The sequence below is a fragment of the Orcinus orca genome, chromosome 10 (genome assembly GCF_937001465.1).
Source record: "Orcinus orca chromosome 10, mOrcOrc1.1, whole genome shotgun sequence".
Classification (NCBI taxonomy): domain Eukaryota; kingdom Metazoa; phylum Chordata; class Mammalia; order Artiodactyla; family Delphinidae; genus Orcinus; species Orcinus orca.
This window is the reverse complement of record NC_064568.1, coordinates 37,141,213-37,157,557: the sequence shown is the minus strand read 5'-3', so window position 1 is coordinate 37,157,557 and position 16,345 is coordinate 37,141,213. Positions and strand designations below refer to the sequence as shown.

The window sequence follows — 16,345 nt, the reverse complement described above, 5'->3', positions numbered from 1 at the left end:
AGGCCAGAAACTATCAAACTCTTAGAGGAAAACATAGGCAGAACACTCTATGACATAAATCACAGCAAGATCCTTTTTGACCCACCTCCTAGAGAAATGGAAATAAAAACAAAAATAAACAAATGGGACCTAATGAAACTTCAAAGCTTTTGCACAGCAAAGGAAACCGTAAACAAGACCAAAAGACAACCCTCAGAATGGGAGAAAATATTTGCAAATGAAGCTACTGACAAAGGATTAATCTCCAAAATTTACAAGCAGCTCACGCAGCTCAATAACAAAAAAACAACCCAATCCAAAAATGGGCAGAAGAGCTAAATAGACATTTCTCCAAAGAAGATATACAGACTGCCAACAAACACATGAAAGAATGCTCAACATCATTAATCATTAGAGAAATGCAAATCAAAACTACCATGAGATATCATCTTGCACCAGTCAGAACGGCCATCATCAAAAAATCTAGAAAGAATAGATGCTGGAGAGGGTGTGGAGAAAAGGGAACACTCTTGCACTGCTGGTGGGAATGTGAATTGGTACAGCCACTATGGAGAACATTATGGAGGTTCCTTAAAAAACTACAAATAGAACCACCATATGACCCAGCAATCCCACTACTGGGCATATACCCTGAGAAAACCATGATTCAGAAAGAGTCATGTACCAAAATGTTCATTGCAGCTCTACTTACAATAGCCCGGAGATGGAAACAACCTAAGTGTCCATCATCGGATGAGTGGATAAAGAAGATGTGGCACATATATACAATGGAATATTACTCAACCATAAAAAGAAACAAAATTGAGCTATTTGTAATGAGGTGGATAGACCTAGAGTCTGTGATACAGAGTGAAGTAAGTCAGAAAGAGAAAGACAGATACCGTATGCTAACACATATATATGGAATTTAAGAAAAAAAATGTCACGAATAGGGGTAAGACAGGAATAAAGACACAGACCTACTAGAGAACGGACTTGAGGATATGGGGAGGGGGAAGGGTAAGCTGTGACAAAGCGAGAGAGAGGCATGGACCTATATACACTACCAAACGTAAGGTAGATAGCTAGTGGGAAGCAGCCGCATAGCACAGGGAGATCAGCTGGGGGCTTTGTGACCGCCTGGAGGGGTGGGATAGGGAGGGTGGGAGGGAGGGAGACACAAGAGGGAAGAGATATGGGAACATATGTATATGTATAACTGATTCACTTTGTTATAAAGCAGAAATGAACACACCATTGTAGAGCAATTATACTCCAATAAAGAGGGAAAAAAAAAAAAAAAGAGTAGCCCCCACTCACTGCAACTAGAGAAAGCCCGCACACAGCAACGAAGACCCAATGCAGCCGATAAATAAATAGTTTATTTTTTTTAAAAAATGAATCACTTAGATTGTCTTTATTTCAAAATTACTGTTCTACATGGATGTCCTATGTTTTTTAGGTAATTGCTCTTTCCTTATAAGTTTATCACTTACCCAAGAGGAAGAGCCTCTTTAAGTCTCTCTTAGGGCCCTTTGGGCTGTAAGCAAACACCCCCAAGTCCACCTAGTTATTTCTTGGCTAGGCGGAGGTGGGATACTAGGTTATTTTTAAGTGGTGGTTTGAGATATTAGGAGATCTTTGACTTTGTTTACTGGGATATAAATTCATTGGTGTATGGAAGTTTGAACATGTGTCCAAGGTCCAAACACCTGAGCCCTCTGATTTTTATGCTGTTGCAGTTTCTACAGGACATCTTAGATACGCTGTTTGTGATTTTGGATGATAATACAGAGAAATATGGCCTGTTGGTGTTTCAGTCTTTGGTAAGTCTCACCCTTCCTGATTTTTATTAATTATTCCCGTCACATATTTTTTAAAAATCTAAGGAAAGCAACTTATTATAGTGAGTCAGCACAAGATGTAGATGTTTCCAATAGAAAAGGAACTGAGGAGTGTCACCCAAAGAAGACCAACAATCACCCTACCAGGCAGAGCCCTACAAGATCAAATCTGGACTTCAACTTTGTAGTTTTGATACTCAGTCTCACCACTGTTGCAGGGTTTCCTAGCCCCTGAAATAGTGACCTACACCAACAAAAGGCCCAGAGACTAATATAGGAAACAAGACAGCCTGTTTTTCCACTTACAAAAGTAGGATACAACCACCAGGAAAAGCAGAGACTCAATTGTGCTGGTGGAGCACCACACTCTCTTCCTCTATGCAGTGGTTTGGGAGCCAGAGTCTCAGAAGGTTGCTTAGTGTGCAAGGACAGTGATTTGGATGTTCAGTGCGTTTTGTTGAATATATCCAGTCCTACAGGAGGGCTGTATGTTCAAGGAGAACCAGATACTCTGAGTCTACCTGATAGATGAGGAGCAGAGGCAAGAGTTAGAATGGTACTTGCAAAGTTTGCTTCTCTGGCTTTTCTTCTTCCTTGTTTCCCTGGCCAGCCAACCCCATTTCCGAAGGGTACAGCCTTTCATAGGCTGGTTTGGCTTAGAGGACAATATTTTTCTCTCTCTCTTTTCCAAGTTTTTTGAGACAACTTAGTGTTTATGCCACCTACACAGGTATTGTTTTGTATTCCCTAGGTCCATATTGAACCACCTAGCATTCGTGAAGAGAGAAGCTCAAAGTAACACTGGCATTGACAAATGAGTCCCAAGTTTGGAATGGGAGGCCAGGGATGTTAGGAATAGAACAAATATGACAGAAATACAGACACAGAATGGAAATCCTACATTCACTGGGAACACTGGAGAAAACACTAGCAGTTTGCCATTCCTTGAAGAATCAAGAGTTGTTTCCTGCTGGGGATAGGTTTGAGGCCTCCAATTAATTCTGCTACCCTCCATCTCTCCCAGGTATTCATCATCAACCTGCTCCGAGACATCAAATATTTCCATTTCCGACCTGTAATGGACACATACATCCAGAAGCACTTTGCTGGAGCCCTGGCATACAAGTAAGTTGCATTTGGCACCATCATTAGGACTTGTGTTTGACTAGAAAGATGGGCTTTTAAAAAGTTCAGTGGCACCAACATTCGTTCAGCAGACCTTTTTTTTTTAAACTTAATCTACTTATTTTTTAACCCTGGTAAAATACACATAGCATAAAACGTATCATCTTAACCAATTTTTTTTTATAAGGGTAACCTCTCTTTTTTTCTTTTTTTTTAAAGAATCAATTTTATTTATTTGTTTATTTTTGGTTGCATTGGGTCTTCATTGCTGCACGTGGGCTTTCTGTAGCTGTGGCGAGCGGGGGCTACTCTCTGTGGCGGTGTGCGGCTTCTCATTGCGGTGGCTTCTCTTATTGCGAAGCACAGGCTCTAGGCACACAGGCTCAGTCGTTGTGGCACTCGGGCTTAGTTGCTCTGCAGCATGTGGGATCTTCCCAGACCAGGGATTGAACCCGTGTCCCCTGCATTGGCAGGCGGATTCTTAACCACTGGGTCACCAGAGAATTCCCTTAACCATTTTTAAGTGTACAGCTCAGTGGCATTAAGTATATCTACATTTTTGTACAACCATCACCACCATTCATCTCCAGAACTGTTTTCATCTTGCAAAACTGAAGCTCTGTACCCATTAACCAATAACTTCCCATTCCCCCCCACCACCAGCCCTCATGTAATCACCATTATACTTTTTGTCTATGGATTTGCTAATCTGGGACCTCATATAAATTGAATCATACAATATTTGTCTCTTTGTGACTGGCTTATTTCACTTACCATAATGTCCTCAGTGCTCATCCATGTCATAGCATGTGTCAGAATTTCCTTCCTTTTATTCTAAATAATGTTCCACTGTATATACCACATTTTGTTTATCCATTCATCTGTTGATGAATACTTGGCTATATTTATCCACCTTTCAGCAATTGTGAATAATGCTACTATGAACATGGGCATACAAATATCTCTTAGAGACCCTGCTTTCAAGTCTTTTGGGTATATACCCAGAAATGGAATGGGTAGATCATATGATAATCCTATTTTTAATTTTTTAAGGAACCACCATACTATTTTCCACAGCAGCTGCACCATTTTACATTCCCACCAATAATGCACAAGTGTTCCAATATCTCCACATTCTCGCCAATACTTGTTACTTTCTGGTTTTTTTGTATTTTTTTTAATAGTAGCCTTTCTAATGGGTATGAGATGGTATCTTGTGGTTTTGATTTGCATTTCCCTAATGATTAGTGATGTTGAGCATCTCTTCATGTGCTTATTGACCATTTATATATCTTCTTTGGAGAAAAATCTGTAAGTCCTTTGCCTATTTTTGAATCAGGTTGTTTGGTTGGTTGTTGCTGAGCTGTAATTCTGGATATTAACCCATTTTCAGGGATATGATTTGCAAATATTTTCTCCCATTGCCTTTTTAATCTGTTGATTGTGTCTTTTGATGCACAGAAGTCTTCAATTTTGATATAGTTTAATTTATCTAATTTTTCTTTCATTGCCTATGTTTTGATGTCTTATCCAAGAAATGATTGCTTAATCCAATGTCATGAAACTTTTCTCCTATGTTTTTGTATAAGAGTTTTATCTCTTACATTTAGGTATTTGATTAATTTTAAATTAATTTTTGTTTATTGTGCAACGTAAGGGTCCAATTTTATTCTTTTGTGTGTGGATATTTAGTTTTTCCAATACAACTTGTAGAAAAAGAATATCCTTTTCCCATTTAATGATGAAAATCATTTGGCCGTATACATGAGGGTTTATTTCTGGGCTGTTTTATTCTATTGATGTATGTATCTGTCTTTATGCCAGTCCCACCCTGTTTTGACTAGTCTTTATAATCAAAGTTAAAGTTACTCTTTGTAGCTTTGTAGGATGTTTGAAATCAGGAAGTGTGCATCCTCTAACTTTGTTCTTCTTTTTCAAGATTGTTTTGGCTGTTTGGGGTCCCTAGAGATTCCATATGAACTTTAGGATGGATTTTTCTATTTCTGCAAAAAATGTCATTGGGATTTTGATAGAGATTGCATTGAATTTGTAGATCACTTTGGATAGTGTTGACATCTTAACCAAATTAAGTCTCCCAATCCATGAATGTGGATGTCTTTCCATTTATTATTAACTTCTTTAATTTCTTTCTCTTTTTTTTCAGCAACATTTTGTTTTCAAAATGTTTCTTTCACCCCCTTGGTTAACGTTATTCCTAAGTATTTTATTCTTTTTTGATGCTACTGTAAATGGCTTGTTTTCTTAATTTTCTTTTTTGATTGTTCGTTGTCAGTATATAGAAAAGCAAATGATTTATATATGTTGATTTTGTTGCAGTGTTGCTGAATTCATTTATTAGTTCTAACAGAGTTTTTTGTGGATTCTTTAGATTTTTCTATATACAAGATCATGTTAGCTACAAACAAAGATAATCTTATTTCTTCCTTTCCAATTTGGATGCCTTTTTTTTTTTTTTTTTTTTGGCAGTACGCGGGCCTCTCACCGTTGTGGCCTCTCCCGTTGCGGAGCACAGGCTCCGGACGCACAGGCTCAGCGGCCATGGCTCACGGGCCCAGCCACTCTGTGGCATGAGGGATCCTCCCGGACCGGGGCATGAACCCGTGTCCCCTGCATTGGCAGGTGGACTCTCAACCACTGCGCCACCAGGGAGGCCCCAATTTGGATGCCTTTTATTGCTTTTCCTTGCCCAATTGCTCTTTCACTACTAATATGTTGAATAGAAGTGGCCAAAGCAGGCATCCTTGCCTTGTTTCTGATCTTAGAGGAACGCATTTCAGTCTTTTACCGTTGAGTATGATGTTAGATGTTAGCTTTCCGCTGATGTTTTAAACTAGAGTTTATTACATAGTTGTCATACTTTTCCTTCTAAGAAATGATGGCAGAGCTGCTAAAAATATGTCTTGCTTTTTCAGTGAGAAACATGTGAATAGCTAACTATAGTACTGACAAATAAATATCAAAGAAAAGAAAAAGATAGCCAATAAAAGAGATAATATGAATAATAAACATGGGAAACACTCACAGCTTATCTAAAACCATTAAAGCAATTTTTAAAGTCACCATATTATTCTATGGAATGAGTACAAGTTGTTTTTTGTTTTTGTTTTTTAAATTTATTTGGTTGCACCAGGTCTTAGTTGCAACAGGCGGGCTTCTTAGTTGCGGCACATAGACTCCTTAGTTGTGGCATGCACGTGGGATCTAGTTCCCTGACCAGGGATCGAACCCAGGCCCTGCATTGGGAGCACAGAGTCTTATCCACTGTGCCACCAGGGTAGTCCCAGAACAAGTTTAGAAAACAAAACCGAAGGGTTCTGAGGCTGTGGAATCACTGGAACTCTGACACTTTGATGTCACTTTGGAGAGCAGGCACTGCGCTGTGTACTTTACATGTGTCATCTCATTAGAATTCACAGTTTGAGATGTACTGTTGTTTCCTCTACATTTTAAATGAAAAGAATGAGGACAGAGGACCCAAATAACTTGCCCAAGGATGCAAAGCTAGAAACTGATAGGCCTAAGATGCGAACTGTTATCTGACGAGGGCCTGCACTCTTGCCCTGTGTACTCTTTTGCCATGTAAATGTGAAGGCCTTCTGACCCTGTAATCCCATTCCACTCAGATGACTTGGTCCTAAGGAAATAAGATCATTGGGATGGCAAGGAGAGGCACACCGGACCATATACCTTTATTCAGAGTGTGTTGTATGTTCGGGAGACTTAGCAGTTTTAAACAAAACAAAACAAAACACACATCCAGTCCCAGACTTCGGGAAAACTTTCTTGTAATCAGAAAAAATGTGTGTCAGGGCAAGTGGGAAAGAATGATTATAATTGCTGATTGAAATGTGGCAACTCTTTTTGGACAGGGAGTGTTGTCTGGTCTTGGATGATCTAAAGATTCCACAGCTGTATTGGATCCATCACTCTATTCTAGCTCATTAGCAGTATATTATTTCCTATATGGCTAATTCAGGACTGCAAATATTTTAGGCTGCATTGCTCTTGGATTAACGTGAGGTTTCTGAAACTGTTCTTTTTCCTAGGGAGCTAATCCGCTGTTTGAAGTGGTACATGGACTGCTCAGCAGAACTGATTCGGCAGGATCACATTCAGGAAGCCATGAGGGTAATGTACTGAGCTTGCTGTACAAAAAGGGCCCACCCCTGCAGAACTTTGCAAGTAGCCTCAATGGAGTAGTGTGCAGGACAAGTGTAGACAGCCAGTACACTGCTCTGCTTTCAGGAATGACTGCCTTGATCCACATAACTGCCTTTTCCTCACTTTGATTTTGCCCTAAAAGGTCTTTATTCCTCATAATTTTATCTTAAAGCAGGAGGGAGGGATGATGTGCATGTGGCTCTGAGCCATCCTCCCTGCCTGGTTTCTACCAACAATGTCAGTCTTTGCTTCCACTGGCTAAAATATCATATCTCCTTCTAAGCCAGTGTTGGTGGCAACATTGATGAGAAATAAGATCTTCCAATACTTTTCCCTTCTTCAGTAGTTACTAAACATTGTTTTCTATAACTGTTTTAAGAATGCACTGTATGCAGATATGTTGAGAAGAAGATAATCTAAAAACCGTGACCAGGCAGCCCTTTGCCTTGCTGGACAGCTCCACTTTACAGGGGACTGTCCTCATTGTTAGTTAACTATACTTTCTGGTAACTTCTTTTCATGGCTACTGCTTCTACTGTAGAGAACAGCCTATGAGAATGTTGATCCCTCTTTTGCTCAACAGTTCTCCATATAGCTGTTTGAAGAAAACTGTCGTATCCTCTGAGAACTCATTTAAAGCAAGTTCATGCTTGCTTGCTTGCTTTTTTGTGCCTGTCTTTTCTTGTTCTTGAGTTACTCTCATTTTTTGGTTGCTTTTTAACCATGTCTTTCCCATCCTTTCTAGTTAGTAATAAAAGAAGAATGGCAGCAAAGTAGTTCTGCTTTCTCTTTGTCCTCTTTTAATATCCCATCATCTGCTCTAAGTACTTCTGGGCCTATGATTTTGTTATTCTCGTCCACGTGGTAACAGGTAAAACAGATGTTCCCCCAACCATCATCAGATTAAAGAGGCAAAATCAAATCATAAATCCATATTTTCCCTGCCTCTTCTCTGCACATTCTTTAAAAATCTAAGGCCACAAGTCTCACTTCTGTCTTTCTTCACGCAATACATGTCAGCTGAGCAATCAGCATGTCATGGGTGCTAAGATGCAAAGAGTAAGACTGACCTCTCCCCTTGAAGAACACATCCCCTGTGTCCTAAGGGGAATCAGGTTCAAACACAAGTGTAGAGCAGGGTTCTGAGTGTAATGTGAGGGCAAGCACTGGGTTCTGTTCTTCTCTGAACCCCAGCACCTGTGAAGTGCCCTGCATAGTATTTGAGGGGATACAAGTTGAGTTAAATACAAAAGATTCTATGTGAGTTCATAAATTAATTGCTTAAGGTTACTGGAGATGCTATCTCAGAAGTTTTCCCCTAAGAGTCGTTCATTCAGCCATTCATTCAGTCAGTATTGCTTGATACCTGCCATATGTCAGACACTGTGTTAACCACTGGGGATTCAGCAGGAGCCCAAGTAGAAAGGCTAGGCCTTCATAGCACTTCCATTCAAGTGGGGAAAAGGCAGATAATAAACATGTCAAACAGATAAATACACAAAGTAAGTGAGAAAAGAACATTGATGATGCTATGAGGGAAATAAACAGGATCTTGGGATGGAATGGCTGGAGAGGAGGGTTTACTTCAGATCAAGAGTTTAGGGAAAGCTTCTCTGACGAGGTGACCTGAGCTGAAATCAGTGTTAAGAACTGGGGGACACACATTTCAGACTGAGGAAACAGAATGTTTAAAAGCCTGGATGAGAAAGAGCTAGAGTTTTCAAGCAACCATAAAGTGGCTGATGTGACCAAAGCAGAAGCTTTCAAATGTTAGGTTGGATGTGAGAGGTGGCAGAAAGGAAGACCTGAGGGTGGTTCCAGGGGTCTGGCTAGATGAGCTGGGTTGATGGCAGGGTCACCTATGGAGGTACAAAATTCCTGGAGAATATCAGGCTTGGGTGGGGAAAAGGAAGAGTTCCATTGTGGGGGAGCACTTTTCTGGGGGTACTTTCATACTTGTTCTTACCATATCAAATGTATTTGAGTGGCGTCTGATACTAATGCATCTAGCCCAACGGTTTTATCAGGCCATTTCCACTTCTTCATCAAATTTCAGTTTACAAGTCCTCTTGACCAAATGTGTAAGTCTCTATCTGATCCTAATTTCATCCTTATTCACAGAATGCATATGCTTCTGACCTGGCATTTCTTATTCCGGTATCATAATCTGTGGACCAGGAAACCTCCTCTTCTTTATTGCTCTTGATTCAATACATCTTGCTACTTACACATCATCTCTTCCTTTCCCTTTCAGAGTCATGACCTTCCAAAGTTATGCCACTAAAGATGAAAATAAAGAGTCTTTTATTTTCTTACTTGGTTACATTATTCCTGTGTGAATGACTTACGAGGGGGTATCCTTGGTGGGTCTGAGGATGGCTTTTGGCAGGGCGTTCCAAAAAGGCAGCATACTTTTCACTGCTGAGCTGCATCAGGTTCTTACCAGGGAGCCAGGAAAGAGAAAGCACAATGATCTCCTTAGTGACAGAAAGGTTGTAATAACTTTTAGGATCTCTTTTCCCTTCAGGTTTATTAACTTAAGTAGAAAAAGACAGAGAAGCTGCTTCAGCCGTAGTTAAGGGTTCCATTGTCTCCACACAGGGTTGGGAACACCTGTAAACTTCAAACAACTTCCATAGGATCCACCCTCACCTTTTATCCCACTCTTCTGCTCTCCTCTCTTTACGCAGTTGCATCTGTCACAGGTGGCCAACTTTACCTGGTCCTGGCCATCAGCTGGTGCTGATGGTAAAAATCAAGAGGAGTAGGGAAAGGGGAAGTCAGGTAATGATGGATGACTAGAAGTGAGCTTGTTTTCCTTGCCCTCATCCAGGTTTTCACAGGCTGTCTTCGACAACAGCCTTGTACTCCTCTGCAAAGTGTTTTATATTTTAGGACTTAATGGAGGAACTGATCTCTCGTACCCAGGAAGTGCAAGCGACTTTGCTGTCTGGTTCTGCCTCTCACTCTGAAACTAGTGGATGTTTTAAGCCACTCAGTACATCTCTTGTGGTAGTTGTTTCAAACTGAGAAAAAAAACACTTTCCTTTTTAAATTTAGCAGAGACTTTCCAGGTTCTTTACAGACCAGGCATTAAATTTCCAGATTATTTGTAGACCAGGCATTAAAAGGCTACTGAAACAGAGACTGTAGCATTTATGGAGATGAGGCCAAACACTGTAACTTATTCTGCAGAATCCTCTGGTGCAGGCCTTGGAACACACATTTTTCTGAACTAGCCATTTTCCAGTGCCAACTGAGTTCAGTGTGGAGCACATAAACACACACACATACACACACTCACACACACAAAGTTTTGCTTTGCTAAACCTGACAGATGAATAGATCATGAAAGTAGCTTGGGAATTGTTTCCTGTTATATAGTTCAAGTAACTGAGCTCCATGTTTCATCCTTGGATAAGTTTCTCCTCAGTTTTCAATGTCTCTGCCTTTCCAGTGTCTGGGAAATCGTTAGCCTTTCTTTGATTAGAAAGTATAGTCTTGGATCTTGAATTCTCTTAAAAGAGAATTATTCAGCTCATAAGCATGGGCCAAGCTGCAGGGACTCCTCAGAATCAGATTCTGCTCCCAAAACATGTTATGGGAGCTTTGTCTTCTGTATTGTTCATGAACTATTGATGGCAGGTGTCCTGGTCTGGAAGAGGATGGAAAATGGGTGGGTTAGGTCCACCAGCTCCTGTGCAACTAGGGACAAGTTCTTCAGACTTGACCCCTGGTGAGAAGTCTGGCACCGTGTCCAGCTGTTTCTTGAAGATGCAGAAGACTCTTTAAAGGACTCTTCCTTCTTGGAATAAATTTAAGAGAGGTTCTTATATCATTGCCTTTGTAGCCTTTTATTTCCAGACCTGAGAAAAATGAGAGAAATTTAATTTTCTTTTGATTCTATATGGTCTTGAATTCAACTGCTTCCATAACAGTCTGTGGTTATACACTTCCATAACTGCATGAAATAATTTGATGATTCTCTCAGTACATAGACAGTTGCTGCTCAGTGACCATTGGAGTTTTGAGAAAAGGTTTAAAAACTTAAAGTGCTTCACTACTAAATATAAAGTAGATTAATAATAACCTGCTATATAGCACAGGGAATTCTACTGAATACTCTGTAATGACCTATACAGGAAAAGAATCTAAAACAGAGTGGATATATGTATATGTATAACTGATTCACTTTGCTGTACAGCAGAAACTAACACAACATTGTAAATCAACTCTACTCCAATAAAAATTTTTTAAAAATTAAACTACTTGTCTCCATAGTTGGAATTGTCCCCCTCCCAAGCTTGGTGTATAATTTTCTGGTACTCCACCCTTCATTCCCTCATATGTTAGTTTCTGGACATCTTTAACACCTCTCTATCCCTTTTTCCTCCTACACCTCCAGGCCTTGGAGTACCTTTTCAAGTTTATTGTGCAGTCAAGGATCCTCTACTCACGTGCCACCTGTGGGATGGAAGAGGAGCAATTCCGGTCCAGCATCCAAGAACTTTTCCAGTCCATCCGGTTTGTGCTCAGTTTGGACAGCAGAAACTCAGAAACACTCCTTTTCACTCAGGTCTGTGAGCTACAGCAAAGTTTTGCTGCTGGATTCTTGTCTGTCTTAGCAGGTGATTTCTTTGTCCTCTGGCTTCCAGAGTCAAAGAAGCCCTGCCAAGCTCCTATGTTTTGGGTAAGGGATGAGTTATAAGGAAATACCTAATAGAATAAAATGCTGCTTTTACTTCAAAGCCAGCTATGCCCCAGCTTCCAAATATAAGACAGCCCAGTGCTTTATGGTGGAGAAGAAGCACAACTTTGCCCTCTTTAGACCAAATTTATTTAGCTACCATGCTATTAGTTGTTCGTGAACATCTTATTTATAGAGGATATTCAGAATGTATAGAGAATTTTATTTCCTAGCCACTGTATTAATTTTGAAAACCTCAGGTTAGTATTGGTCCATCCTAGCAGTTAAGAATGAAATAGGTTGAAAAACAGCAGAAATAACTAGAAAACTTTGGCTAAGAATTAGGATTAGATTCCATTAGAAATACCAGTGTGGGAAGCAAGTTGCTTCCTTATATTAAAAATGTCTGTCCAGCTAATCAGTCACCTTTTACATGCAACCTTACCCTAGAAGGGATCACGGATATTGTTCATTACCCCAGACACAAAGGAGTTATTTTTGCTTATAAATAAATGTCAGAATTTTATCTAATGAATTTCACTTCTTTGATTTTTCTGAAGCCAATTATTACATCAAAACCTATGAGCAAAGACCAGACAGCCTTTCTCATGTCCATTCATTCAGTCACTGCCAGGTCTGTCAGAGCAAATGTATGTTTAAATACCTCATTTAAGATTAGAATAGTCTGCTTTTTTTGTTTTCCACTTGCTTCTATGTTGCCCCTTGATGCCAGTTGCCCATAAGCCCCTTGGCCCAGAGAACAGGTGAGAAACTGGGGGATAGCCTCTATAAAACAGTGGAATACATCAAGGTCACCAGGTATCTCTATAAGAAAGGCTCCTTCCATGGTCTCCCCTCCTGAACACCCCAAGCCAGTCATCTTTCTCCTCCCTTCCTCTCAGCCAGCCTATCTGTTCCTGCCAACCAGGGCCCAGGACACCTACTCCTCCCTCAGCATGTGGAGATGTGGGGAGCTAGCAGAGCAAGCCAGATACACTTTCTGAGAGCTCAGCAGTGCCCTGTACTCAATGGCATGTTCCTATCACATCAGAATAAATAGCTTAGATGTAGTCTTATCTTAGACCTGAGTCAGAATCAGACCTGCTTCTTTGGTGCCAGGCTCATGTTTCACAGTTTCAGAACTTTCAGCAAGTATGCTCTTCAGTCAGACTTTATATCTTTGATTCTGACCACTAGGAGATGTTATGGTGCAAGTGTCCTTCTGTTCCAATGCCATAAGCGTAGGAAATTTCACCATTTAAGAGAGCAAATCAGCTACTGTTTATTGTTGATTATGAAATACCTGCTTTTCTGGGAATTTCCTAGCAGTCCAGTGGTTAGGACTCGGCACTTTCACTGCCGTGGCCCCAGGTTCAGGCCCTGGTTGGGGAACTAAGATCCTGCAAGCCACACAGCACAGCCAAAAGGAAAGGAAAAAAAAAGAAATACCTGCTTTTCCCCCTTTGTCTTTTGTATCTAGTTGCTTATGATGATAGTTTTTGTGCTGGTTCTAATTACTGCAAAATGATCTCCTTGATATCCCAGGGAGTTATAAATCTGCAGATAGAATTCATAAAAGTTCAGTCCTTGGTCCTGGCCTGAACATAGACTGCAGTATGACAGACCCATTTCCCCAGGTCATAAATTTTCACTCACTCTAGGCCAGTGTCTTACTGCCTGTTGAAGCAATCAGGAAAAACAGCTCCCCACCCTGCCCCCCAAACTGTCCCTTAGGAAGAGCGCACTCTCACCTCGTCTCAAGGTGACACTCCATTTCCCTTTGTAAATCTTGGCTTAATAGTGTAAGAGGACTGAGAAGTACGAAGAGCCTCCTTCATGCTGCTTCCATTTAGACAAGAGAAATGAACAAGAGCCAGCATTTATTGAAGGCCTATTGTGTGCCAGGCAGTCTACTGGAAATTAATTTTATGCACCTAAACTTTTTCCTCATACCAATACGAGGAGATAAGTAATAGCATCATCCCCATTTTATAGATGAGAAAAGTGAGAATTAGGTAGTAACTCACCCAAGGTTATGTGGCAGATAAGTGGTAATGCTGGGATTTAAACTCATGTCTGTCCAATTCCAAAACCCATTCTCTTTCTCCTAAACTATTCTGCCTCCCAAAGGCTCAGATTCTCAAGAGAATATTGAGACTCAGTTCTCAAGAGGTTACCATATGGGTCTGCCAGAGCTAAGATCCTAGGAGAGAATTCTCCAAACACACACATACTCCACTTGTCCAGGCCATCTAGGTCTCTGAACTCTTGGCCAACATTATCAGCAGTCCTCAAGAGTTCATGGCTGACTAAATCCACACATTCTCCATCCTTTTGGATTTACACTTGAAACTGCCAGGCATCACACGTGAAGGAACTAATTTACAAAGTCTTTAGATTTCATGGTTTCAAATAAATGACACTATTCTGGGGAAATGGTCCAGTTTTCAGAGCTGGATTGCTAGCTGAAGGACTGTGAATGGAGTTCACCTAGTGCTGCTTGATGGTGCTCAGTTATCTTTGCCTACGTTCTTTGAGAGCTTCCTGGCTTGAATTTGGGACTGAAACTGGAAAATCAAGAGCTTGATCGTAGAGACAGACAAAAAATTTAAATCCATTTTATGAGCAAAAACAGCTATAGATGTTAAGCCCTAGAGTTAATTTCTGTATATATTCCCTTCTCTTGCCAGCAAATGCCTTGGCAAGTTCTGAAAGCTTCAAGCGGCCTGAGCCCCAGTAAATTCTCTTGTTTTGGTTACCTTTTTGGTTCTTCCTGCTGCATGCCCTAAGAGTGCTGCAGGGTGGAGTCCAAGGCCAGGGAGGAGCACATTCGAGGCAGGGGTGCTGCAATGACTTCTCAACCTCTCACCACCATGTATCATTGTCTAAGCACGCAAGATAGATGCATACCTAACTCTGAGCTAACCAGACCTTCACTTGCTTCCGCAGGCTGCACTTCTCAATTCCTTCCCAACGATCTTTGATGAGCTGCTGCAAATGTTCACTGTGCAGGAGGTAGCAGAGTTTGTGAGAGGGACTCTGGGGAGCATGCCCAGCACTGTGCACATTGGGCAGTCAATGGATGTGGTCAAGCTGCAGTCCATTGCCAGAACTGTGGATAGCCGCCTATTTTCTTTCTCAGGTAAATCACGTTGGGATGAGAGCCACACTCACCTTTCTTCCTTATCAGGGTGTTGGCCAAGTGGGAAGCAAAGGATCAGTTTCATCAGCCATCATGCAAGACACCAGTGGCCCTTCAAATGCAGAGTTTTTGGTAAACTCTGTTAGAGAATGCAGCCAGAACCTAGGCCTACTGCCTTACTCACAATTTATTCCTAGGGACCCACATGGGGTGGCCTGCCTCCAGGCCCACAAGTCTAGCCGGCTGCCAAGAATGGGGCCTGCCATAGCCCCAGCAGGATGAAAAAGCAGAAGGAAAGGAAGGGGAACAAGAGAGAAAGGTCTAGCCCAAGGGGATAGGATAAGTCAAGGAAATAAAAGAGACCCTGAAAGGGGGGCCCTGAGGACCCACTATACTTTCTTGGTTCCTGTCCTCACCAGTCAGATAGATTCCTCTCTCTGAAGGAGCTTCTAAAGATTAGACAAAGTGATGGAGAGGAGCCCTCCACACTCCAAAAGAGGTCAGGACAGCCTAACACATAACGTCAGCAGGCCAGACTGTCTTTCAGAAGGAACCCCCGGATTCATACCTGAAACCACATTGAATGTGATCAAGTACTCAATAGTCAGATGTTAAGATCAATGTGAGCCTGATCCTTTAAGCAGAATATCACTATTGTGGAATAAATTTCTAGGGCACAGGAATAAATCTGAAATGCTAGTAAAGCAATTATTATTAGAATTTTTATAATTAGAATTTTTTGGTAGTAAAATTTTTTAAGTTTGACTTTTAAAGTATAAGAACAATAATTTCTCAGCCCAGAGCTACACACATTTGCAGTACTAAATAAATACTCTCTTTAACTTTACTCTACCTGTGTAAAGTATTGCTGATGGTAAAGCTGCCACCAAGAAATTCAGATTTTCTCCACCTGTAACTTTTTATGGTAAACACTTTGCATCAGTTCCTGGATTGAAGATAAAATCAATGGTTTGGACATACTTTCATTGAAGCCACTGCATACACTCAAGCTTTGAGCACTGCTTAAAGCAGATGCTTTCTGAATATATGGGAAGGCGGACAGCAGACTGCCCTCATTGACATACGTTATTTCTCATACTTTTGCATGTACTTGCTGCTTCCCATAATCACTTAAGAAAAATTCTTCTTATCTGGCTGGAACTATGTAATTGGATATTGAGATAATAAGCCACGACCAAATTTTCACTTGCATCTCACTTTCATTGAATGCCTGAGTTGAAGCATCTTCCCTGAAGCAGGAAGACTTTTACCAGTGGTGTCATTAACCAACACATATCCTCAGAGCATATCAGTTTGGTTTCTTCATTAGCAGGTTCCAATAAAAAACTACTATTTTGTCTGCAGGCGGCTGTTGGTTGTTACAAA

At 40.9% G+C, this 16,345-nt stretch overlaps 1 protein-coding gene across 12 annotated transcripts in view; it reads left to right on the top strand.

Moving 5' to 3' along the window:
- DOCK3 (dedicator of cytokinesis 3) overlaps positions 1-16,345 on the top strand; it is a 413,180-nt gene that overhangs the window by 331,929 nt on the left and 64,906 nt on the right. For all 12 annotated transcript variants that reach the window (XM_033424479.2, XM_033424476.2, XM_033424475.2 and 9 more), the window contains exons 20-24: positions 1,722-1,805; positions 2,848-2,948; positions 7,016-7,097; positions 11,536-11,706; positions 14,767-14,959. In XM_033424479.2, the coding sequence (XP_033280370.1) occupies positions 1,722-1,805; positions 2,848-2,948; positions 7,016-7,097; positions 11,536-11,706; positions 14,767-14,959 (631 nt within the window). The remainder of the gene's footprint in view (positions 1-1,721; positions 1,806-2,847; positions 2,949-7,015; positions 7,098-11,535; positions 11,707-14,766; positions 14,960-16,345) is intronic.